Genomic DNA, 26,327 nt, shown 5'->3' with positions numbered 1-26,327 from the left:
GACCTCATGATCTGCCCGTCTTGGCCTCCCAAAGTGCTGGGATTACAGGCATGAGCCACCGTGCCTGGCCCCATAATTTTGTTTTTTTTAAACAGAGTTCCCACTTTCTACTTGAGACTATGTTAATTGTATTGTTAGGAAAATGTAGTTTTTTTTATGTCAACCTAGGGAGAAAGTAGACTAAATGTTCTTCCTAATTTGATAAATAATTCATTTCATATAGTTTTTTTCTGATTGTTAGCATTTTGGCTTATTGTCATTGAGTATTTTTTCTAGATACTTAGAAATACATATGTACATACCTTAAAAAATATCTTCTCTCCTCTCTGTCTTTCTCTATCTCTCCCCTACTCTCATATTCTTTGGGATGAGAAAATAATTTTGTATACTGCTCTTTATCCTTAGATGTGAATGTTTTCTTTTCCATGTTATTACAAATTGATCAGAAATGTGATTTTAATAGGTGAATTATATTCCAATGCATGGTTATAGTTTGGTATAAACTATTAAATTATTTGGTATAAACTATTAAATTATTAAAAAAAATTAATTTTTAAATTTTTCAAAATTTAAGTTGTTTTTAGTTTTTGGAAATTATAAATACTTTCCTTATAATTAAATGATTATCTGCATCTTTATTATTATATATTTTTTGAGACAGAGTCTTGCTGTCTCCCAGGCTGGAGTGCAGTGGTGTAATCTCAGCTCACTGCAACCTCCGCTTCCTGAGTTCAAGTGATTCTGCCACCTCAGCCTCCTGAGTAGCAGGGATTACACGCACCTGCCACCATGCCTGACTAATTTTTTGTATTTTTAGTAGAGACGGGGTTTCGCCATGTTGGCCAGGCTGGTCTTGAACTCCTGACCTTAACTTATCTGTTCGTCTCAGCCTCCCAAAGTGCTGGGATTACAGGGTGTGAGCCACCGCGCTCAGCCTACATCTTTAATAATTCTTAATATAAATTGCCAGGAGTAGAATTACTGGGTCCGTGAATATGATCATTTTAAGGCTTTTTCTATATTGCGTTCTAGATGTACCAATTTACACACCTACCTATAATGTACTAGGTATTATAATTGTTAAGCTAAATTCAGTAGGGGATTAAAATATCTTATTTTAGTTTGCATATTTAAAATTATTCTTATGTGTTTATTTGCTTTTCCTTTAACAATTTACCTAATCAAGCCCTTCCATATTTTGTCTATTCAAAAATTGTCTTTTGCTCATTTATTTGAAAAAGCTGATTTCATAACTTATGAATATTAACCTGGACACTGTAATGTTTTTAATAGCACTTGCGATAAATACAAGTGAATGAAATAATAGATGGGGAAATTTCTATTGTTAAAAGTGAATTTGGCTGGGCGTGGTGGCTCATGCCTGTAATCCCAGAACTTTGGGAGGCCAAGGCGGGTGGATCACTTGAGGTCGGGAGTTCGAGACCAGCCTGGTCAACATGGTGAAACCCCGTCTCTACTAAAAATACAAAAATTAGCCGGTGTGGTGGCACTCGCCTGTAATCCTAGCTACTTCGGAGTCTGAGGCAGGGAGAATCACTTGAACCCAGAAGGCGGAGGTTGCAGTGAGCTGAGATCGCGCCACTGCACTCCAGCCTAGGCGACAGAGTGAGACCCTGTCTGAAAATAATAATAATTAATAAAATAAAAGTGAATTTAAACATAATAAATATGTTTTCTTTTTTTCCTTAGAATGTGTTGATATCAATGTTACTCCAGATAAAAGGCAAATTTTGCTACAAGAGGAAAAGCTTTTGTTGGCAGTTTTAAAGACCTCTTTGATAGGAATGTTTGATAGTGATGTCAACAAGCTAAATGTCAGTCAGCAGCCACTGCTGGATATTGAAGGTAAGAAAAATACTGTGTACAAACAACTTCTAAAGCTTTTAGCTAATGTGATTCCTTATTTTTTCCAAGTAAACTTTTTTTTGACATGAAACTAAGTCTCTTATATTATTTTATCATTTTTAATTTTTTTTTGAGATAGGGACTTGTTCTGTCACCCAGGTTGGACTGCAGTGGTGGCATTGTAGCTCACTACAGCATCAAACTCCTGGGCTCAAGCCATCTTCCTGCCTCAGCCTCCCAAGTAGCTGCCTCCAAGTAACTCTAGTTTTTTGTAAATTGTAAATGGATGACGTCATATAAGATATATGATTAGAAGAAGTCTGCAGTGACTGCATTTTTAACTCCCTTGTCATGTCTGTGTTTTTGAGATGGAGTTTCGCTCTTGTCACCCAGGCTGGAGTGCAGTGGCGCGATCTCGGCTCACTGCAACCTTGAAGCCTCCCGCATTCAAGAGATTCTCCTGCCTCAGCCTCCTGAGTAGCTGGGAATACAGGCGCCTGCCACCACACCTGGCTAATGTTAGTATTGTCATTAGAGATGGGGTTTCTCCATGTTGCCCAGGCTGGTCTCGAACTCTTGAGCTCAAGCAATCCTCTAGCCTTGGCCTCTGAAAATGCTGGTATTTCCTGACTTCTAACAGTAGAATTTAGGCCGGGCGCATTGGCTCACGCCCTGTAATCCCAGTACTTTGGGAGGCCAAGGCGGGCAGATCACGAGGTCAGGAGATCGAGACTGTTTAACACAGTGAAACTCCGTCTCTACTAAAAATACAAAAAATTAGCTGGGTGTGGTGGCTGGCGCCTGTAGTCCCAGCTACTCAGGAGGCTGACTCAGGAGAATGGCCTGAACCCGGGAGGCGGGGCTTGCAGTGAGCCAAGATTGCACCACTGTACTCCAGCCTGGGCAACAGAGCGAGACTCCGTCTCGAAAAAACAGACAAACAAACAAACAAAAAAAACCCAAAACAGTATAGTTTAATTTGAAGTTATTCAGTCTGTCCTTTTCTGTGATTTGTTTCTTTCTGTCATTATTTTGTTTGTGAGATTCACCCAAGTCATGTGGCAAAATTCATTTATTTGTTCGCTATACAGTGTTCCATTGTAGTCAGATATCATAATTTGTGAATATTTGAATTGTTTCGAGTTTGGGGCTATAATGAAGAATGCTGTCATGAACATCCTCATCCATGTCTTTTTGATGAGCATAGATAGGCACTTCTTCTTTTTTCTTTTTTTTTTGAGAGGGAGTCTCACTCTGTCGCCCAGGCTGGAGTGCAGTGGAGTGATCTTGGCTCGCTGCAACCCCACCTTCCAGGTTCAAGTGATTCTCCTGCCTCATTCTCGTTCTCCCCAGTAGCTGGGATTATAAGTGCATTTCACTATGCCCTGCTGATTTTTTTTTGTATTTTTAGTGGAGATGAGGTTTCACCATGTTGGTCAGGCTGGTCTTGAACTCGTGACCTGAAAGGGCTAGGATTACAGGCATGAGCCACTGTGCTGGCCGATAGGCACTTCTGATAGGAGTAGCTATGCTGGGTTGCAGGTGTGCATACATTCAGATTTAGGAGGTATTCCCAGATAACTTTTCAAACCGGCTGTACCAGGTTCATTCCTACAAGAAAAATTCAAGCATTCCACTTGATCCTGATCTTTGTGAGCATTTATTGTTTTTTTAATTTTGCCCATTCTGGTGAGTATATGGCCATATCGCATTGTGTTGTGTGTGTGTGTGTGTGTTTTTTTTTTTTTTGAGACAGAGTCTCGCTCTGTAACCCAGGCTGGAGAACAGTGGTGGCATCTTGGCTCACTGCAACCTCTGCCTCCCGGGCTAAAGGGATTCTTGTGCCTCAGCTTCCCAAGTAGCTGGGATTACAGATGTGCCCCACCACACCCGGCTAATTTTTGTATTTTTGGTAGAAACAGGGTTTTGCCATGTTGTCCAGACTGGTCCTGAACTCCTAGCCTCATGTGATCCACCTGCCTTGGCCTCCTAAAGTGCTGGGATAACAGGTGTGAGCCACCACACCTGGCCCATACTATAGTTTTATTTTGAACATTGAACCGTGTTCATCTGTGTAATTAGCATGTGGATCTCCTCTTTTGTGAAGTATCTGTTCACATAAGCACGTCCTCTCACCATTTCAGGATAGTCCCTGACCCTCTTCTCCGTCCACGTTTGCTTAGGTAACTTAATAAAAATGCATGCAGCGGATTTGGAAAAGCCTGTGGTAGAAAAGCAGGATCATTCCCCTTCATTAAGCACTCAAGAAGAAAAAAGGGACGTGTCCATTTCCAGACTGCGAGAGGCCTTTTCTCTTCGTCACGCAACAGAGAACAAGCCTCACAGCCCAAAGACTCCAGAACCAAGAAGGAGCCCTCTAGGACAGAAAAGGGGTATGCCATCTTCTTGCACGTCAGATGCCATCTCTGACAGAGGTGTCCTGAGACCTCAGAAAGAGGCAGCGAGTTCCAGTCAGGGACCCAGTGATCCTACGGACAGATCGGAGGTGGAGAAGGACTCGGGGCACGGCAGCACTTCCGTGGATTCTGAGGGGTTCAGCATCCCAGACACGGGCAGTCACTGCAGCAGCGAGTGTGCGGCCAGCTCCCCAGGGGACAGGGGCTCGCAGGAACATGGGGACTCTCAGGAGAAAGCGCCTGAAACTGACGACTCTTTTTCAGATGTGGACTGCCATTCAAACCCGGAAGATACCAGATGTAAATTTCGAGTTTTGCCTCAGCCAACTAATCTTGCATCCCCAAACACAAAGCGTTTTAAAAAAGAAGAAATTCTTTCCAATTCTGACATTCGTCAAAAGTTAGTAAATACTCAGAACGTGTCAGCCTCTCAGGTTGACGTAGCTGTTAAAATTAATAAGAAAGTTGTTTCCCTGGACTTTTCTATGAGTTCTTTAGCTAAACGAATAAAGCAGTTACATCATGAAGCACAGCAAAGTGAAAGTGACCAGAATTACAGGAAGTTTAGGGCAAAGATTTGTCCTGGAGAAAATCAAGCAGCCGAAGATGAACTAAGAAAAGAGATAAGGTAAAGTTTTAATTTTTTACTTTTTATTTTAAATTTTTATTTTTATTTTTTATTTTTTTGAGACAGAATCTCACTCTGTTGTGTGGGCTGGAATGCAGTGGCACGATCTTGGCTCACTGCAGCCTCCACCTCCCGGGTTCAAGAGTTTCTCCTGCCTCAGCCTCCTGAGTAGCTGGGATTACAGGTGCACGCCACCATGCCTGGCTAATTTTTGTATTTTTGGTGGAAACAGGGTTTCACCATGTTGGCCAGACTAGTCTCGAACTCCTGACTTCAGGTGATCCAGCCACCTTGGCCTCCCAAAGTGCTGGTATTACAGGTGTGAGCCACCGCACCCGGCCAGGTAAAGTTTTTACTTAAGAGTATTTTGAGGCTGGGTGTGGTGGCTCATCACGCCTGTAATCCCAGCACTTTGGGAGGCCAAGCCAAGGAGGGAGGATCACTTGAGCCCAGGAGTTCAAGACCAGCCTGGACAACATAGGGAGACCTCGTCTCTACAGTAAAATTGGCCGGGCACGGTAGTGCACAGTTGTAATTCCAGCATCTGCGCCTGGCCAGATCCTGTTCTCTGTGGCAGGACATAGACTCCAAACACATGGAAGACTTGGGTCTCTTAGGCCAGTACCAGCTTTTGAGCAGATTATCTATGTACTGGGAACCTGGTCATATTCAGACAATTCCCGGGAGAACCTGGGATCGGCACCAGGGGAGGTGGTATTTGTGCTGGTGTCTGGGATGCTTCTGGGATGTTCTCTTCCTTCCCTCCTGCGGTGCAGGAGTTCCTGCGTCATCACTCACTCCGGCAGCTTCTCTCCATCCAGCAGGCTGCGGCCACTCCTGCTCCAAGGAGGTCTGAAACTCAGCCTGAGTGGGTAGGGGCCTCTTACAAGAGTTCCTTTTCTGCTGGGCATGGTGGCTTATGCCTGTAATCCCAGCACTTTGGGAGGCCGAGGTGGGTGGATCACCTGAGGTCGGGAGTTCGAGACCAGCCTGACCACATGGAGAAATCTTTTCTCTACTAAAAATGCAAAATTAGTGGGATATGGTGGTGCATCCCTGTAATCCCAGCTACTTGGGAGGCTGAGGCAGGAGAATCGCTTGAACCTGGGAGGCAGAGGTTGTGGTGAGCCGAGATTGCACCATTGCACTCCAGCCTGGGCAACAAGAGCGAACTCCATCTCAAAAAAAAGAGAAAAAGAAAAAAAAAAAAGAGTTCCTTTTCTGAGGACTCTCCCCCTTTCCTAGAGGTAGTAGCATTTTCCATTGCTGTATTTCTTAGCATAGTAGTTAACCACCTTTTACTAGTTTGTGTAATGCTTTATTATACATTTTTCCTCCTCAGGCGTAGCATGGTGGTGCACACCTTGTAATTCCAGCACTTTGGGAGGCTGAGGCAGGAGAATCACTTGAAGCTAGGAGTTTGAGACCAGCCTGGGCAATATAATGAGACCCCATCTCTAAAAAAGAAAAAAAAAAAAATTAGCTAAGTACACTGCTGCACGCCTGTAGTCCCAGGTACTCAGGAGGCTGAGGCAGAAGGCTCACTTGAGCCCAGGAGTTTGAGGCTGCAGTGAGCTATGATCATGCCATTGCACTCCAGCCTGGGTGACAGAGCAAGACCCTGTCTTAAAAAAAAAAAAATCCCTGTTAAAATCACTGGTGTGGTTTTTGTCTCTTGATTGATTGCACTCTGCCTGATATGGAATCGGTACCAGGAAACAGACCCTCAAAGATAGGATTTGGGGATTGGTTTGGTTATGACTTGGATTTGAGCTCTGTGTGGAGCCCCTCACCATAGGAAATGTGGGCTTAGTAATCCATGTCATGTGGAGGTCTCACAGTTCACCAAACTGTCCCCTGTGGTTGATTGTGATGGTGACAAGCATGGTGGCATGGGACTGGGTCTTCCTGGAGCACTTATAGAAAGAAACAACAATATCAGCTCCTTTCTTTTTTTTTTGAGATGGAGTCTTACTCTTTCACCCAGGCTGGAGTGCACTGGCACGATCTCAGCTCACTGCAACCTCTGCCTCCTGGGTTCAAACGATTCTTCTGCCTTCGTTTCCCAAGTAGCTGGGAGTACAGGTGTCCACCGCCACGCCTGGCTGATTTTTTTATTTTTAGTAGAGATGGGGTTTCACCATGTTGGCCAGGCTGGTCTTCAACTCCCAACCTCAAATGATCCGCCCACCTTGTCCTCCCAAAGTGCTGGGATTACATTACAGCTCCTTTCATCCTCAGCTCAGGCCACCAGCTGAGAACCAGAAAACATCCATGGCTGCTTTAACAGAGCCATTTCTTGTAGTCACCGCGCTGATACTGCGGAAAATCCATTTTCACTGGGTTTAATTGTGTGGGACTGAGAATGAGTGTCAGTTTCTCGTGTGAAGGTTGGGGTGGTGTCTGTCTTTTGTCCAGATTGACTAAGTTAGTATTTAATGACATTAGATGTTGAAGCCACCCAGCAAAGGACCCAGTGGTGGGCCTGGCAAAGATGAGAAGGATTGATATCCAGCATTGGCAAAAAGGTGCTCTTAGACACCATTGGTGGGAGTATGACTTTTCACAGATTTCCCATCAAAAAGTACATATGTAGTTCTACCTCTAGCGTCTATTTCACAGAAATACACCCACAGATGAGTAGGTTTATGCACAGAAGTATTTGTTGCAGCTTTGAGTGCACTATTGAAATTGGAAACAACTGAAATGTCCTTTAATAGGGGATTTGTCAGACAAATTATGGTACATCCATGCAATGAATTCCTATGTGGCCATTAAAAAGAATGAAGTAGGCTGGGCACGGTGGCTCACGCCTGTAATCCCAGCACTTTGGGAGGCCGAGGCAGGTGGATCACTTGAGGTCGGGAGTTTGAGACCAGCCTAGCTAACATGGTGAAACCTCGTCTCTACTAAAAATAAAAAAATTAGCTGGGCTTGGCGATGCATGCCTGTAGTCCCAGCTACTCAGGAGGCTGAGGCAGGAGAATCGCTCGAACCTGGGAGGTGCAGGTTGCAGTGAGCCAAGGTCACGCCACTGCAGTCCAGCCTGGGCAACAGAGAGTGAGACTCCGTCTTAAAAGAAAAAAAAAGAAAAAATAATGAAGTAGATCTATGTGTACAGGTCTGAAAACGTCTTTCAGATGCATTAAGTGATAACAGAATGGAGAATTAAGATTCCATTTTTGTTTTTTAAAATTAAAATTATATGTACAGACAAGGGTCTAGAAGGATATATTCCATTTAAGTCGTTAATAGTAGCAACTGATGTCTTCTGTGGAGAGTTGGATGAATGAATAATTAATGTTATCTTTAGAAAGTGGGATGGTTAAACCGAGCGCAGTGGCTCACGCCTGTAATCCCAGCACTTTGGGAGGCCAAGGTGGGCAGATCATGAGGTCAGGAGTTCGAGACCATCCTGACCAACATGGTGAAACTCTGTCTCTACTAAAAATACAAAAATTAGCTGGGCATGGTGGCACACCTGTAATCTCAGCTACTCAGAAGGCTGAGGCAGAAGAATCACTTGAACCCGGGAGGTGGAGGTTGCAGTGAGCCAAGATTGTGCCATTGCACTGTAGCCTGGGTGACAGAACGAGACTCTGTTTCAAAAAAAAAAAAGAAAGCGGGATGGCTAGGGACTTTATTTTGTTTTTGTATTGTTTGACTTTTTTTTTTATTACAGTGTTCTATAACATAATCAGAAAAATAATCTTGTAAAATGTCTCATAATTAACATTTTCTACCTGCAGTAAAACGATGTTTGCAGAAATGGAAATCATTGGTCAGTTTAACCTGGGATTTATAATAACCAAACTGAATGAGGATCTCTTCATAGTGGACCAGCATGCCACGGATGAGAAGTATAACTTTGAGATGCTGCAGCAGCACACCGTGCTCCAGGGGCAGAGGCTCATAGCGTGAGTGTGTTTAGTGTTCATTCCCAGATTCCCCCTCAAATTTAAGATCTAATAGAGGCCGAGGCAGGAGGATTGCAAGAGGCCAGGAGTTTGAGACCAGCCTGGGCAACACAGCAAGACCTTGTATCTACTTTAAAAAAGAAGATGTCTAGGAAGGAGGGGTGTAAAAAATAAAAAAGATCTAATTGGCCAGGCGCGGTGCCTCACACCTGTAATCCTAGTACTTTGGGAGGCCGAGCCGGGCAGATCACTTCAGGTCGGGAGTTCGAGACCAGCCTGAACAACAGGGTGAGACCTGTCTCTACTAAAAATACAAAATTAGCCAGGCATGGTGGTGGGCGCCTGTAGTCCCAGCTACTTGGGAGGCTGAGGCAGGAGAATCGCTTGAACCCGGGAGGCGGAGGTTGCAGTGAGCCAAGATCGTGCCATTGCACTCCATCCTGGGCAATAAGAGTGAAACTCCAACTCAAAAAATAATAATAATGATAAAAAATAAAAATACAAAAAATTAGCTGGGCATGGCAGTGCACGCCTGTAATTCCAGCTACTCAGGAAACTGAGGTAGGATAATAGCTTGAACCTGGGAGACAGAGGTTGCAGTGAGCCGAGATTGCACCACTGCACTCCAGCCTGGGCAACACAGCGAGATTCTATCTCAAAACAAAAAGAGACCTAATAGTTTATATGCGTGTCTATATGTATATATATTTTTTCCATAAGTATTCATATAGCAGATTTTTATACTTTTTACATAATAATAGTGATAGTTACCATTTAGTGAATGCCTAGAATCTGCCAGGCACTGTTGAAATAATGTATGTGTATTAGTTCCTTTAATCCTCAAAAACCTATGAGGTTGTTATTGTTACCATCACCATTCCACAAGTGATAAAACTGAGGCACACACAGAGAGGTTGAGTAACCTGCCCAAGTTCACATGGTTAACATGTTCTCTAAGTATCAGACCTTTTCAGCTATTAAAAATGTTGATCACTGGCTAGCCAGAAGATCCTTCTGATGAGGGCAATTGATAGTATGGAGTATTAGTATGGGTAGTGTATGGAATGTGTGTGTTCAGAAAGACGGACAGCCTGTGCACCAGCGTTGATTGACAGTAGAGTAATCAGAAGTCAGATAGTCACTGCAGGTTGGATGCAGGCACATGCCTGTAATCCCAGAGCTTTGGGAGGCTGAGGCAGGCAGATCCCTCGAGCTTAGGAGTTTGAGACCAGCCTGGGCATCATGGTGAAACCTTGTCTCTACAACAAATGTAAAAAATTAGCCAGACTTGACGGTGTATGCCTGTGGTCCCAGCTATTCAGGAGGCTGAGGCGGGAGGATCGTTTGAGCCCAGGAGATTGAGGCTGCCATGATCGTGCCACTGCACAGCACTCCAGCCTGGGTGACAGAGTGAGACAGTGAGACTCTGTCTCACAAATAAATAAATAAACAAAATATAAAAATTATTTTAAGATAGTCACTGCAGAATTTGGTATTTCTCTCCCCTTGGCGAAACTGGAATGTTTCACCCTGACTACTTCACAAAGGTCAGGTGTGATAGTATCAGGTAAAACCAAAGTCTTATCTTCAGCAAAGTTATAAGAAGAGGTCATGGATTTTCATGTGGGAAATTAAACCACATAGAGAAGTAAACTCAGATCCCAACAAGTAGATCCCACATGGAGAAATGTACCACTGAACCTGTGTAGTTTGCTGAGTACTCTCCTGTGTAGTTTACTGAGTACTCTCCTGTGTAGTTTACTGAGTACTCTCCTGTGTAGTTTGCTGAGTACTCTCCTGTGTAGTTTGCTGAGTACTCTCCTGTGTAGTTTACTGAGTACTCTCCTGTGTAGTTTGCTGAGTACTCTCCTGTGTAGTTTACTGAGGACCCTCCTGTGTAGTTTACTGAGTACTCTCCTGTGTAGTTTACTGAGTACTCTCCTGTGTAGTTTACTGAGGACCCTCCTGTGTAGTTTACTGAGTACTCTCCTGTGTAGTTTACTGAGTACTCTCCTGTGGAATACATGAATTGTTTTTATTCTCAGTAGGAGGCAATGGTCATAGTAAACATTTAGTAACCTACTTTATATGCCTTCCCTGTTCTTCTTAATAGAGGTTTTTTGTTTTTGTGTTTTTGAGACAGAGTTTCACTCTTTCGCCCAGGCTGGAGTGCAGTGGCATGATCTTGGCTCACTGCAACCTCTGCCTCTCGGGTTCAAGCGATTCTCCTGCCTCAGCTTCCCGAGTAGCTGGGATTACAGGCACCCGCCACCACACCTGGCTAATTTTTGTATTTTTGATAGAGAGGGAGTTTTGCCATGTTGGTCAGGCTGGTCTCAAATACCTGACCTCAGGTGATCCACCAACCTCAGCCTCCCAAAGTTCTGGGATTACAGGCATGAGCCACCATGCCCAGCTGAGGTCTTGTATTTTTTAGCCATTCAGCAAAGATAACCTCTCGTCTGTGACATTTCAAGTTGGCCCAGGTAATCACAGATCACTTAGGGTCCCAGATGGACCACAATTCAAGATTAAAGGATAAAGACCCAGTTCCACCCTGCCCTGCCAGCCCCTGCGTAGGGTGGCCCTGTTGACCTCTGTAGCTTTTCCTGTTCCCCTTGTTCCCTGTACTCAAGCCTCTCTGGCCGTCTTTCTTTTTCCCTTGGCAGGCCTGCTGAATCCCTATGTGGCCGCTAAGCAGAATGAAGGATATCTTTATGTGTGGCTCTGCAAACATCAGCGGTCCATCCTGGGGCTTGGCACAGATTGTTGTTTCTGTCTAGAATACTCGTCCTGCCCCCTGCACCAACTTCTCCCCCATTACCTGATTAACTCTCTTGTCTCCAGACTCAGCTCAAAGGTCACTTCCTGACCCCAGGGTGAAGTCTCTCTTATGACATTGGGTGCTTTTTCCTGACCTTCCTGTCATTTGTCATCATAATTGACTTGCCTGAGTATTTGCTCAACGTCTTTCTTCCCCAGTAATCTGTTGGCTCCAGGACCAAGCCTGTATTTGCTCACCAGCTGTCTCCTGCCTTTAGCAGTGTTTGTCTTATCCAGCACTCAGGACTGGATGCAGTGGCTCACACTTGTAATCCCAGCACTTTGGGAGGCCGAGGTGGGAGGATCGCTTGAGCCCAGGAGTTTGAGACCAGCCTGGGCAACATAGTGAGACCCTGTCTCTATCTTTGAAAAAATAACAAAAAGTAAAAAAAAAAAAGCACTCAGTAAATCCAGGAGGAGAGAGAAGGATGGAGATATAATGCAGGCAGAGGAAGGAACAGGATAGCAAAATAAATGCTGTCTGTTCATTCTGTTTATAAATGCCGGCAATGACCTAACCCAGTGTTTGAAATTCTCTATTAGAAGGAGGAAAAATAGCATTTTTGTGATATTGTTATCCTTAAGGAAAGGATTCAGAAAAAGTGGGAGTCATTGGGGTGGCAGGCTGAGGAAAAAGCAAACTACTTTTGTAGCTACTTAAACTTTTTTTTTTTTTTTTTTTGAGACAGAGTCTTACCCTGTTGCTCAGGCTGGAGTGCAGTGGTATGATCACGGCTCACTACAACCTCTGCCTCCTGGGTTCAAGCAATTCTAGTGCCTCAGCCTCCCGAGTAGCTGGGATTACAGGCATGAGCCACCACTTCCAGCTAATTTTTGTTTTTGTGGGTTTTTTTTTTTTTTTTTTTTGAGACAGAGTCTTGTTGTGTCGCCCAGGCTGTAGTATAGTGGCGTGATCTTGGCTCACCGCAACCTCTGCCTCCCTCCTGGGTTCAAACGAATCTCTTGCCTAAGCCTCCCAAGTAGCTGGGACTACAGGCGTGCACCACCATGCCTGGCCTAATTTTTATATTTTTAGTAGAGAGAGGGTTTCGCCGTGTTGACCAGGCTGGTCTCAAACTCCTGGCCTCAAGAGATCTGCCTGCCTCGGCCTCCTAAAGTACTGAGATTACAGGCGTGAGCCACCGCACCTGGCCTGTAGCTACTTTAACTTCTAAAAAGAACTTTAAGAAAGAGAAACTTAAAAGGAACTTCTCAGGAAGTTTTGTGACACTTAGCTGAGTAGTGTTGTTATTCATGTTGTTATTTTGACATGAATTCAAAATACAGTATTGTTTTAATTTCATTTCTGTTGTAAAGCTACATGTTTGACTTCAGGATATGGTTTGAATCATATTTGTGTTTTTCAGGCCTCAGACTCTCAACTTAACTGCTGTTAATGAAGCTGTTCTGATAGAAAATCTGGAAATATTTAGAAAGAATGGCTTTGATTTTGTTATCGATGAAAATGGTAAGTTATTAATTAGAACTATAGCGGCTGGGTGTGGTGGTTCACGTCTGTAATCCCAGCACCCTGGGAGGCCAAGGCGGGCAGATCGCCTGAGGTCAGGAGTTTGAGACCAGCCTGGCTAACATGGTGAAATCCCATCTCTACTGAAAATACAAAAAGTAGCCGGGCATGGTGGTGGGTGCCTGTAATCCCAGCTACTCAGGAGGCTGAGGTGGGAGAGTCGCTTGAACCAGGGAGGCAGAGATTGCAGTGAGCCGAGATCATGTCACTGCACTCCAGCCTGGGCAACAAGAGTGAAACTCTGTCTCAAAAAAAAAAAAAAATTAGAACTATAGATTCCTGTCTTTTTGGAGCTCGGAATAATCTTTCAGGTCATATAGACCAGTTTTTTTTTTATTTTATAAAAGATTAAAAAGTTTCCCCCAAAAAGCATTTTGTGACTTTCCTCTCTTTCAGATGTTCACTGCTTTTTTTTTTTTTTTTTTGAGATGGAGTCTCACTCTGTTGCCCAGGCTGGAGTGCAGTGGCGCGAATCTCGGCTCACTGCAAGCTCCGCCTCCCAGGTTCACACCATTCTCCTGCCTCAGCCTCCCGAGTAGCTGGGACTACTGGAGCCCACCACCACGCCCGGCTAATTTTTTCTATTTTTTAGTAGAGACGGGGTTTCACCATGTTAGCCAGGATGGTCTCTATCTCCTGACCTCGTGATCTGCCCGCCTTGGCCTCCCAAAGTGCTGGGATTACAGGCGTGAGCCATCACGCCCAGCCTCAGATGTTCATCCTAAGTAGCTTTCAAGTGAAACATGTTTGTCAAGTCATGGATTTTTCTCAAAATTGTATTCTTTTAGCTCCAGTCACTGAAAGGGCTAAACTGATTTCCTTGCCAACTAGTAAAAACTGGACCTTTGGACCCCAGGACATTGATGAACTGATCTTTATGCTGAGCGACAGCCCTGGGGTCATGTGCCGGCCTTCCCGAGTCAAGCAGATGTTTGCCTCCAGAGCCTGTCGGAAGTCGGTAAGTAAAGAAAGCCCAGCTGTCAGCTCAGCTGCTCAAGCTTGCAGTGTGAGGAGGGTCTCAGCTCAGCTCCTGATTTGCTCAAGGTAGTTAAACGCCTTTGTGATTGCCAGGGGTCATTTTACACAGAGAGCTACGTGCAACATTGTAGCTGAGCATCTATGTCGTCTGCATTCTCTGTGACCTTCAACTCATAATTATTGCTCTTTTGTTACCTCTGTTAAGCGTATTCTTGGCCGGGCGCGGTGGCTCAAGCCTCTAATCCCAGCACTTTGGGAAGCTGAGGCGGGCAGATCACGAGTTCAGGAGATCGAGACCATCCTGGCTAACACGGTGAAACCCCGTCTCTGCTAAAAATACAAAAAAATTAGCTGGGCGTGGTGGGGGGCGCCTATAGTCCCAGCTACTCGGGAGGCTGAGGCAGGAGGATGGTGTGAACCCAGAAGGCGGAGCTTGCAGTGAGCCAAGTTTACACCACTGCACTCCAGCCTGGGCGACAGAGCGAGACTCCATCTCAAAAAAAAACCAAAACAGAATACTTTTTTTTTGTTTTTAAGACAGGGTCTCCCTCTGTCCCCCAGGCTGGAGTGCAGTGGCGCAATCACAGCTCACTGCAGCCTTGACCTCCCAGGCTGAAGCGATCCTCCTGCCTCTGTCTCCCAAGTAGTTGTGACCACAGGCATGCACCACCATGCCCAGCTAATTTTACATTTTTTGTAGAAATGTGGTCTCCTTTTGCCCCTTGCCTCAGCCTCACAAAGTGCTGGAATTACAGGCATGAGCCGCCGTGCCCGGCCAGTATTCTATCTCAGAGCTTTGTCTGACTCCAACGCAGTCAGCGTTTGAGGCACCTTGTTCGTCTATGGACCTGATGGGTCATAACAACATTGGTAGATAAAGATTTGCTGCTGCCAGGACTCGGCGACATTGGACAAGATTCTGCAGAGTCATCGAGGCAGCAGGTGCTTCACAGGGTGCTGTGGTTGTCATTGCACGTGGCGTCACTGCCGCTGCTCTGGTTGGTGTGGGAAGGTGGTAGCAGTGGTTACGCCTGCAGTGGGGATTAGCCTGATGTCCAAGAAACGTGACTCTGTATCAGCTGGCCACTGGGAAAGGCCAGGACGCCATTCCTTTATTTATTCAGCAGACGCTCCTTGAGCCCCTGCTGTGGGGCCCGCCCTGCTCCAGGTGCTGGGGACACAGAGGTAACAAGGCAGCTGCAGCCCCTGCCCCTGTGGAGCTGACAGTGGGGAGAAATAGGCATCACCACAAATAAACGACACCCATTAGATGCCAGTAAGCACAGTCAAGAGATTCAAACAGCGTTTTTCTTTGTCCGTTTTTGAGACGGAGTCTCACTCTGTTACTAGGCTGGAGTGCGGTGGCGTGATCTCAGCTCACTGCAATCTCCGCCTCCCGGGTTCAAGCGATTCTCCTGCCTCAGCCTCCCAAGTAGCTGGGTCTACAGGCACATGCCACCACACCTGGCTAATTTTTATATTTTTAATAGAGACGGGGTTTCACCATGTTGGTCAGGCTGGTATCCCTCTCCTGACCTCGTGATCCACCTGCCTTGGCCTCCCAAAGTGCTGGGATTACAGGCATGAGCCACCGCGCCTGGCCTAAAACAGCGTTTTGGGACAGGAAATGACAAGAGAAAAACATGGTGACCAGGTGAGATGGTGGTCAGGGAATGGCATCTGGGCAGGTGGCATCTCAGCTGCCATCTAAAAGGTGGGATGGAAGCCAGGCATGGTGGCTCACACCTGTAATCCCAGCATTTTGGGAGGCCAAGGCGGGAGGATTGCTTGAGGCCAGGAGTTAAGAGACCAGCCTGGGCAACACAGGCAGACCCCATGTCTACAAAAAATTAAAAGATTAGCCAGGTGTGGTGGCATGTGCCTGTAGTCACAGCTACTCAGGAGGCTGAGGTGGGAGGATCACTTGAGCCAGGGAGGTCGAGGTTGCAGTGAGCCAAGATCACGCAACTGCACTCCAGCCTGGGTGACAGAGTAAGACCTTGTCTCAAAAAAAAAAAAAAAAAAAAAAAGGTAGAATGGAGCCCTCTTGGGTAAGAACTTTCCAAACGGAGGAAGTAGCAAGACTGAAGCCAGAGGCTGATTGTGTCCCTGGAGAGGGGAAGGGAGTGAGCAGAGCGGCGTCCAGAGGACAGCCACCTAGAGTGTTGCCGGTCATGCCTAGACCCTGGGGGTCTGTGCTGTGTGTGGCGCGAGCCACTGGAGAGAACAGACTGGAAGGAGCCCCATGATTGCAGTTGCTGGAGAGAGAACAGACTGGAAGGGGTGCCATGACTGCGGCAGCCGGGGAGAGCAGCAGCTGGGGACCACGTGGGGAGTGGGTGGGATGGAGCCTGCTGTGTGAGCTTCAGGTGTAATTTACAGCCATGAGATTAGATGAAATGACTCAAGGGCAGAGTTTAATTAGAAGAGGGCCCACAGTCTGACTTCTAGCCACAGTGTTTCTTGGATAAAGACCTAATATGGGCTGGGCGTGGTGGCTCACACCTGTAATCCCAGCACTTTGGAAGGCGGAGGTGGGTTGATCACCTGAGGTCAGGAATTTGAGACCAGCCTGACCAACATGGTGAAACCCCATCCCTACTAAAAGTACGAAAATTAGCTGGGCATGGTGGTGGGCGCCCGTAATCCCAGCTACTCAGGAGGCTGAAGCGGGAGAATTGCTTGAATCTGGGAGGCGGAGTTGCAGTGAGCCGAGATCGCACCATTGCATTCCAGCCTGGGAGACAGAGTCTCCCCACCACCCCCGACCTCGCCAAAATAAAAGGCATAATATGGACCTTCCAGTCTTGGAGTCTGTGAGTGAGAGTGTGGAGCTGAGCTCATAGCCGGGCAGTTTTGATGTCCTGAGTTTAGTGTGACTCAGTGGCCCGGGGAACCACAGGCTGCTCCTTCCCTCCCCGCCCTGGCCTACCCGTCCACCTCCGGTGTTGTCACTGCCTGCCCAGGAGGCCCCTGCTCTGAGCCCTGCTCACCCTTCCAGCCCCACCTCCCCACCACGCTTCCAGCCATGGAGCTGCCTTCCAGTTCCACGCTCGCCTCAGTCTCCTCCCCGCCTTACACCCTTTCTCCCTACTCTCCTCTACCTGGGTTTGCCACCGTCACCCTTCACCCCCTCCCACACCTGAGCAGGCCGCCTCGCCTGGGCGCCACCTATCTTGGTTCTCTGTTGACTTGTTGATTGTCTGTCCTCCTCCAACCTGCTGTCACCCCGGCCTTCTGACTGTGTTTGGCACATGGCGAGCCCTCAGGGTGCTGCAGGAAGAAGGGAGGTGACAGAGGGCTTTAGTCTTGTCTCCTCTCCTGTCAGAGGACCCATGGCAGGGAGGCAGCAGGGCCAGGGCTGGAGTGCTATGGGCAGCAGGCCGGAGCTCGACAGAGGGGGAGTGACGCCTGCACCCATTGGGGGAGAGGGTCCCGGGAGTGCTGCAGTCCCGAGGCAGGTGTTTACGTGATGGGCCTGTGCAAGAGGAAGGGAGTAGCAGTGCAGCTGGGGTGAGGAAGGGAGGCATTCGTGCTTGGAGGTGGGGGTGCAGGCACAGCCCAGCGAGGGCCAAGTCAGGGGACAGATGGGGGCTTTTATTCAGGTGAGGGGGAGAGCTGTGAAGTGGAATGGATAACCTGACAGCCCTTTAAAAGTAATCACTGGCTGCTGAGTGGAGAGCGGCTCGGAGAGGTCGCAGTGGGGTAGGGAGGCCTGCCGGGAGGCTGCTGCACCTGCCAGGGTGAGAGGGCAGGGTGGCTGCTGAGACAGGTGTGGTCGTGTCTCTGGAGTGGAGGTGGTGCCACCTTGAAGGAGCCACAAGGGGCCTGATTTCACAGAAGGGTGGAGGGCTGAGATCTAGAACCTAGGCTTCTCTGGGGGAAGGTTTTTCAGGGATTTTTCAGGGAAGGTGGTTTTTGAGCTGTAATCTTGTCCAGCCTTATTTTAGAGAAGAATGCTTCTGAAGAGCTGCCATTCTGACCTCAAAAAACTACTAAAACATTGAACCATTGTGTCTCACACTCAGGTGATGATTGGGACTGCTCTTAACACAAGCGAGATGAAGAAACTGATCACCCACATGGGGGAGATGGACCACCCCTGGAACTGTCCCCATGGAAGGCCAACCATGAGACACATTGCCAACCTGGGTGTCATTTCTCAGAACTGACCGTAGTCACTGTATGGAATGATCGGTTGTATTGCAGACTTTTATGTTTTGAAAGACAGGGTCTTCACTAACCTTTTTTGTTTTAAAATGAACCTGCTACTTAAAAAAAATACACATCAGACCCATTTAAAAGTCATCTTGAGAACCTTTTCAAACCAGATGGAGCATTGCTTGCAAATTTTTTTTTCTCTGTGTTTGCATGCGCTCGTGTGTGTGTGTCCAGGCAAGAACACGTTTTATAAAAATAAGAACACCTGGCTGGGCATGGTGGCTCATGCCTGTGATCGCAGCACTTTGGGAGGCTGAGACAGGTGGATCACCTGAGATCAGAAGTTCGAGACCAGCCTGACCAACATGGAGAAACCCTGCCTCTACTAAAAATACAAAATTAGCTAGGTGTGCTGGTGCATGCCTGTAATCCCAGCTACTCGGGCAGCTGAGGCAGGAGAATCGCTTGAACCCAGGAGACGGAGGTTGCAGTGAACCGAGATTGCGCCACTGCACTCCAGCCTGGGTGATAGAGCAAGACTCTGTCTCAAAAAAAAAAAAAAAAAAACCACTTTGGAAGTTACTCAGGCCTCTGCTCTGGCTGGACATAGTTTAGTCTATAACTTTCAACCCTTAACAATAATCAAATTCATCTTTGTTTAATTTCATAAATTTAAAATTAGGGTCCTTTTCAGTTAGTGATTCTCAGCCCTGATTCACATTAAATTTTTAAACAAGGGGGATTCTCTGCCCGGCTGGAAGAAAATGACTGGATGGGACAGGGGTCACTATTTGAAACATTCCTCTGTGCGGCCAAGGTCGCAAAGTGCTGTCCTCGCAGGGGAACAAAAAGAGTTTGATTTCTCATAATTTGTTGCTGTGATTTGGTTTCCTCAGGGTGTGAACTGTAGAACATTCCAGTTACTGGCCTTGAATGGTTCTGGGAATATAAGAATCCCTGTCTGTCTTTTCAAATAGTTTTCATGGAACCTTGTCCTGTTTGAACTGGGCTGAAAATGGAAGTAAAGATGCCCTCTTGGGGGCCCAGAGATGACAGATGTGGCTCCCCCTGCTGCCCCCACCCCTTCCCCAGACTGTGGGCGGCTCCCCTTCCTGCTTTAGAATCCCTTAGATGGAGGAGGCAGTACAGTAGTAACTGTGCCATCGTGTCTGGCACTGTGCTGGCGTGGTCTGCAGGATCCCACTTATGAACTCTGCAGATTGGGAGATGTGGCAGGATAACAGCCCCCAAGACAGCTGTGTCCTAATCCCCAGAACCTGTGACCACGCTGCCTCACGTGGCAGAAGGGACTCGGCAGGTGTGATTGAGTGAAGGATTTTTTTTTTTTTCTTTGAGATGAAGTTTCGCTCTTGTTGCCCAGTCTGGAGTTCAATAGCATGATCTCAGCTCACTACAGCCTCTGCCTCCCGAGTAGCTGGGATTACAGGTGCCCAGAACCATACCGGCTAATTTTTGTATTTTTAGTAGAGACAGGGTTTCACCATGTTGACCAGGCTGGTCTCGAACTCCTGACCTCAGGTGATCCAACCGCCTCAGCCTCCCAAAGTGCTGGGATTACAGATGTGAGCCATCATGCCTGGCTGAGTTAAGGATCTTGCAACAGAGAGATTATCCTGGATTGTCTGGGTGGGTCCAGTCCATTGGATGAGTCCTTCAAAGGTGGAGACCTTTCCCTGCTGACCAGAGAGAGGCTGCCTTGCTGGTTTTGGAGATGGAAGGAGGTAGTCAAGGATTGGAAGCAGCGTCTAGAACAGGGATTCCAACACTCCGGCCACAGACCAGTAGTGGTCCATGGCCTATTAGGAAGCAGGGTGCGCAGCAGGTTAGGGGCCGGCAAGCCAGCGAAGCTTCATTTGTATTTATAGCCACTCCCCGTCGCTGGCGTTACCACCTGAGCTCCGCCTCCTGTCAGATCAGCGGTGGGCATTAGATTCTCATAGGAGCAGGAACCCTATTGTGAACTGCACACACGAGGGATGTAGGTTGCACGCTCCTTGTGAGAATCTGATGCCTGATGATGTCACTATCTCCCGTCACCCCCAGATGGGACTGTCCAGTTGCAGGAAACAAGCTCAGGGCTCCCACTGAGTCTCTATGATGGTGAGTTGTAGAATTCTTTAATTATATGTTACAATGTAATAATAGAAATAAAGTGCACAATAAATGCAATGCGCTTGAATCATCCTGAAACCATCCCTCCCCGACCCCCGTCCATGGATAAATTGTGTTCCGCGAAACCGGTCTCTGGTGCCAAAAAGGTTGGGGACCGCTTCTGGAAAAGCTGGAAAAGGCAAGAAAACACATTCTCCCCCGGAGCCTCTGGAAGGAACCAGCACTGTGGGACTAATTTACATACTGTAGGGTAATAAATTTGTGTTGCTTCAAGCCACTAAGTTTATGGTAATTTGCGGCAGCAATGGAAAACTAATGCCTGCGTTATTCCTATTTTATGATGAAGCAGTTAGCAGAGCTGGGAAAACCCTGGCCTGCGGCCTCCAGCGCCCAGCCTTTCCCCCGGCCTTCAGGACCAGCAAGGGCGGGACACCTGCTTGGCGCTGGCGCGCGGCCCCTTTAAGAGCACAGGGTGGGCCTGGTGGCGTCCGCGGTTGCCTGGAGACCGGAGCCGGGTCTGGGACGCGGAGAGCCCGGCAACACCTCAGCCCGAGCGCGGCGAGATCTCTGGGCTCCTGGAGCGAGGTGAGCGCCCCAGGCCGCGGTCCTGCGTACGCCGGGACAGCCGTGGCGACCGGGTCCTGCTCCTTCCCGGCCGGACTGACGCGGCCTCCCAGGACCCGAGCACGTGCGTGATGGGCGAGGAGGGCCTAGGCCGGGCAGACCAGTGCAGGGAGCCGATTCTTCCCGGCTCACCGGAGACACAGGAGAGAGACGGCCTCTCCTTAAGCCCAGGAGAACAGAAGAAACATTAGGAAACACACTGAGAAACGAAATTGGCTTGATTTGTAGTTCACTTATTTGTAGGTCACTGAGAGAGGACCGAAAAGCTCGTAGTAAAGGCCCCTCTAAATTTAGAGGTGAGAGCACCTTGGGTGGGCTAGGGCACCCAGGGGCGGCTTCACTGAGACAGTAGTCGGGGAGGGGCGGGAAGGAGCAAGGCGGTGTTGGAAGGAAGAGAGAAGGCTTGGCCGGGCGCGGTGGCTCACGCCTGTAATCCCAGCACTTTTGGGAGGCCGAGGCGGGCGGATCACCTGAGGTTAGGAGTTTGAGACCAGCCTGGGCAACATGGTGAAACCCTGGCTCTACTAAAAATACAAAAATTAGCCGGGAGTGGTGGTGGGCACCTGTAACCCCAAACACTTGGGAGGCTAGGGCAGAAGAATCACTTAAACCCGGAAGGTTGCAGTGAGCCAAGACTGTGCCACTGAACTCCAGCCTGGGTGACAGAGCGAGACCCTGTCTCAATAAATAAATAATGGAGGAAGAGAGAAGGCTGGAGATGGGTTCAGCTGGAGGGTGGGGTGTCCAGAGGATGGCATCCAGGAAGAAGAGGGCAAGAAGTGCCCACTGCACCCGTCGGGGCCTACGAAAAGGGACCAGACCTGGCCTTCACCACAGGGCTCACCTATGCATCCTGCCTGATGGACCAGGGTGCTTTCAGCGGGGCCAGATTAAGAAAGCCATGAAAACTATGGCAGTGAAACCCTGCACCGCAGCTCGTATGCCAGACAAGCAAAGATATGCGCTGGAAACGGAGCTCGAGCAACGATGCGCTGGAAATACAGCTCAAGCAACAATGCGCTGGAAACGCAACTCCACCACACCGGTCCTTGCTTGTCTGGAATATGAGAGGCACTCAATCGATGGCAGTGCTAGAGGGAGCAGGAAACCAATGATTTCAAGTTTGAAAACAGGAAAGGGACGAGATAAATCACTCAATTTATTGACTTTGCTCTGTATCCTGTACTTAGGGATTTTTCTGTGTGTCATCGATTTAATTTTTATGAGACAAGTTACTGTTATTTCTGTTTGTGAGGCAGAGGAGATTAAGCAACTTGCTTCAGAACACAGCACTTGGCCGAGCTCAGTGGCTCATGCCTGCAAAGCTAGCACTTTGGGAGGAGAAGGTGGGAAGATTGCTTGAGGCCAGGAGTTTGAAACCAGCCTGGGCAAAATGTACAACACCCCTGTCTCAAAAAAAAAAAAAAAAAAAAAAAGGGAAACCAGCCAGGCGCAGTGCTCACATTTGTAATCCCAGCACTTTGGGAGGCCAAGGCAGGCAGATCACAAGGTCAGGAGTTCAACACCAGGCTGGCCAACACAGTGAAACCCCATCTCTACTAAAAATACAAAAATTAGCTGAGTGTGGAGGCAGGTGCCTGTAATCCCAGCTACTCGAGAGGCTGAGGCAGGAGAATCACTTGAACCTGCAGTGAGGTTGCAGTTAGCCAGTGAGCCAAGATCCTGCCACTGCACTCCAGCCTGCACGACAGGGCTAGACTCTGTCTAAAAAAAAAAACAAACCCCAAAAAACACAGAACTGGGCTGGGCACCCACACCTGGTGGCTCACGCCTGTAATCCCAGCACTTTGGAGGCCGAGGCAGGCAGATCATGAGGTCAGGAGATCGAGACCATCCTGGCTAACACGGTGAAACCCTGTCTCTACTAAAAATACAAAAAAAAATTAGCCAGGTGTGGTGGCAGGTGCCTGTAGTCCCAGCTACTCAGGAGGCTGAGGCAGGAGAATGGCATGAACCCGGGAGGTGGAGCTTGCAGTGAGCCAAGATCGCACCACCGCACTCCAGCCTGGGCAAGAGAGTGAGACCCCGTCTCAAAAATAAATAAATACAGAAGTAAATAAATAAATAAATAAACCCATAGAACTGGTAATGGGCAATGCAGGACCCCAAATCCAGCTCTTGCACACTTTACAGTGCTGACCTATAAGGAGAGGGGCTTTTTTTTTTTTTTTTTGGAGACAGAATCTTGCTCTGTTGCCCAGGCTAGAGTGCAGTGGTGTGATCTCGGCTCACTGCAACCTCCACCTCCTGGGTTCAAGTGATTCTCGTGCCTCAGCCTCCTGAGTAGCTGGGATTACAGGCATGTGCCACCATGCCTGGCTAATTTTTTGTATTTTTAGTAGAGACGGGGTTTCACAGTGTTAGCCAGGGTGGTCTCAATCTCATGACCTCGTGATCCACCCGCCTTGGCCTCCCAAAGTGTTGGAATTACAGGCATGAGCCACCACACCTGGCTGGAGAGGGGCTTTTAAAGTGTGAATTGGCTGCATGCAAGACCTGAGAGGTGAAGTAGCCTTTTTCATGTGTAGGGTTACCTTTCAAAAAACAATGCTAGACAATGGTTCCAACTTAATTTAATTTTTAGGGCCAGGTGCAGTGGCTCATACCTATAATCCCAGCACTTTGGGAGGCTGAGACAGGCAGATTGCTTGAGCTCAGGAGTTCCAGACCAGCCAGGGCAACATAGCAAGACCCTGTCTCTACAAAAAATTAGCCAGGTGTGGTGATGCATGCCTGTGGTCTCAGCTACTTGGGAGGCTGAGGTGGAAGGATCGCCTGAGCCTGGGAGGTTGAGGCTGCAGTGAGCCGTGATTGTGCCACTGCACTCCAGCATGGGTGACGAGTGAGACTCTGTCTCAAAAATTAAAAATAAAAAAATTTTAGGAACAACCAATGCGATGTTGAGGTTGTATTTTTCTAAACTGATGGTACTTGAAACTTGTAATTATTATTGTTTTTGAGACAGAGTCTTGCTGTGTTACCCGGACTGGAGTGCAGTGGTGTGATCACCACTCACTGCAGCCTCGACCTCCCAGGCTCAAGCAGTCCTCCCACCTGAGCCTCCCTAGTAGCTGGGACTACAGGCATGTGCCACCACGCCTGGCTAATTTATTTTTATTTTTTGTAAAGAGGGGGCGTCTCACTACATTGCCTAGGCTCATCTCAACCTCCTGGACTCACATGATCCTCCCACCTTGGCCACCCAAAGTGCTGAGATCGCAGGTGTGAGCCACCACACGCGGCCCTGGTAACTAATTTTTCAGACTTTGGCAGGAGAATGATAATGACATTGTGTTGCAAAACTAAAATTTTAACTACAAATGAAAACCCCGAGTGTTTGGAGACGTAATTTTTATTTTTCAGATAAAACTCATCAGTGCTTTGAAACAAGCAGCTGTGAACCAAAGGAATCATTTGATTCAAGTAACCATTGGATCTTCCCAAGGCAATGGTGAAAGAAAAGAAAAAAGCAGACAAAAAAGGGGAGAAGTCTGCCCGCTCTCCCTCATCTCTCTCTGATAACCTAGACTTTTCCAAACAAGATGGCAACACCACTAGGCAAGAGATGTCCCCAGCTGGTGTCCCATTGCTGGGAATGCAGCTCAACAAAATGAAACCCAAAAAAGACCCCCGAAACGTTCAGCAGAACGAAGATGCCACCCAATACGAAGAGTCCATTCTGACCAAACTCATAGTGGAAAGGTGATTTTAATGGGGGTGCCATCGGGTATAACACTGCCAGTCAGGCGGTTTATCTTATTTTATTTTGAGAAGGAGTTTCACTCTGTCATTCAGGCTGGAGTGCAGTGGCGTGATCTTGGCTAACTGCACCCTCCGCCTCCCGCGTTCAAGCAATTCTCCTGCCTCAGCCTCCTGAGTAGCTGGGATTACAGGTGCCCGCCACCATGCCTGGCTAATTTTTGTACTTTTAGTAGAGACAGGGTTTCACCATGTTGGCCAGGCTGGTCTCGAACTCCTGACCTCTGGTGAGACACTTGCCTCAGCCTCCCAAAGTGCTGGGATTACAGGCGTAAGCCACTGTGCCTGGCCTGAAGGTAATTTTATGTATTTTAAAATTTTATTTTATTTTAGATTTAGGGGGTTACATGTGCAGGTTTGTTACATGGGCATGTTGTGTGATGCTGAGGTTTGGGCTTTTAGTAAGCCCATCACCCAAATAGCAAACATAGAGTCCCATGGCGCGTGTATATATAGTTTATTGTGGTGAAACATATAACAAAATGTACTATCTTATTTTAAGTGTACAATTCAATGGCATTAAGTACGTTCATAGTGTTGTACGACCATCTATTAAATAGTAACTCTTGGCCAGGTGCGGTGGTTCAAGCCTGTAATCCCAGCACTTTGGGAGTCTGAGGCGGGCAGATCACTCCAGGCCAAGAGTTTGAGACCAGCCTGGCCAATATGGTGAAACTCCGTCTCTACTAAAAACACAATAATTAGCTGGGCGTGGTGACATGTGCCTGTAATCCCAGCTACTCAGGAGGCTGAGGCGGGAGAATCACTTGAACCCGGGAGGCGGAGGTTGCAGTGAGCTGAGATCACGCCATTGCACTCCATCGAGCCTGGGCGACAGAGTGAGACTCCATCGCAAAAAAAATCCCCAAAAAACAAACAAAAAACCCCGAAACGCCTTCATTCCTCACCCCACCTTCAAACCCCTGGTAACCTCTTCTACTTTCTAGCTCTGTGTGTATATATATATATATTTTTTTTTTTTTCTGACTTCATTCTTCCCATTACATAGTTATATAGTTTAACCCACTGTCACTTGGGTTTATTCACATTGTTCATTACCTTGAATTACCTTTATTTCTTTGTAGCTATGAAGGGGAAAAGGTTCGTGGGCTGTATGAGGGAGAAGGCTTCGCAGCCTTTCAAGGCGGTTGTACCTATCATGTAAGTTGCCCATTTGAGCACCTGCAGGAAGGGAAGGTGTGGGGTGATGGTCGTAGATTGGTAAATCTTCAGTAAAATCCACTGATGCTTCAAAAGAAATCGGAAGCTCTTCATGCTGATTTTCTTCTGAAACCTGATTACCTATTTAAGGTAAAAATAATGCTCAGTATAACAAAAGTTATTTTAGATTTGTTTCTTTTCCTGATTATTTTACATTTTTTGAGACAGGGTCTCACTGTGTCACCCAAGCTGGAGTGCAGTGGCACAATCATAACTCATTGTGGCCTCGACCTCCCAGAATCAAACGATCC

At 47.4% G+C, this 26,327-nt stretch overlaps 2 protein-coding genes across 15 annotated transcripts in view; both read left to right on the top strand.

The window, feature by feature from the left end:
* PMS2 (PMS1 homolog 2, mismatch repair system component) overlaps positions 1-20,508 on the top strand; it is a 38,051-nt gene extending 17,543 nt beyond the window's left edge. For 4 of the 7 annotated variants that reach the window (XM_054496136.2, XM_054496141.2, XM_054496135.2 and 1 more), the window contains 6 exons: positions 1,711-1,866; positions 4,050-4,911; positions 8,661-8,828; positions 13,019-13,119; positions 13,968-14,137; positions 18,186-20,508. In XM_054496136.2, coding sequence (XP_054352111.1) covers positions 1,711-1,866; positions 4,050-4,911; positions 8,661-8,828; positions 13,019-13,119; positions 13,968-14,137; positions 18,186-18,329 — 1,601 coding nt within the window. In that variant the 3' untranslated portion in view covers positions 18,330-20,508. The remainder of the gene's footprint in view (positions 1-1,710; positions 1,867-4,049; positions 4,912-8,660; positions 8,829-13,018; positions 13,120-13,967; positions 14,138-18,185) is intronic. The other 3 variants (XM_063668089.1, XM_063668090.1, XM_063668091.1) reach the window with 3 other exon arrangements.
* A 445-nt stretch (positions 20,509-20,953) lies between these two features.
* Positions 20,954-26,327, top strand: part of LOC129041026 (radial spoke head 10 homolog B) — a 43,258-nt gene continuing 37,884 nt past the window's right edge. The window contains exons 1-3 of one of the 8 annotated variants that reach the window (XM_054496117.2): positions 20,958-21,036; positions 24,624-24,798; positions 25,941-26,016. In XM_054496117.2, coding sequence (XP_054352092.1) covers positions 24,662-24,798; positions 25,941-26,016 — 213 coding nt within the window. In that variant the 5' untranslated portion in view covers positions 20,958-21,036; positions 24,624-24,661. Of the gene's footprint in view, positions 21,372-24,459; positions 24,799-25,940; positions 26,017-26,327 lie in introns of all 8 variants that reach the window. The other 7 variants (XM_054496115.2, XM_063668094.1, XM_054496114.2 and 4 more) reach the window with 7 other exon arrangements.

The sequence above is a fragment of the Pongo pygmaeus genome, chromosome 6, assembly GCF_028885625.2.
Source record: "Pongo pygmaeus isolate AG05252 chromosome 6, NHGRI_mPonPyg2-v2.0_pri, whole genome shotgun sequence".
NCBI lineage: Eukaryota > Metazoa > Chordata > Mammalia > Primates > Hominidae > Pongo > Pongo pygmaeus.
Note: the sequence above shows the minus strand (reverse complement) of the source record. Positions and strands in the feature narration are given on the sequence as shown.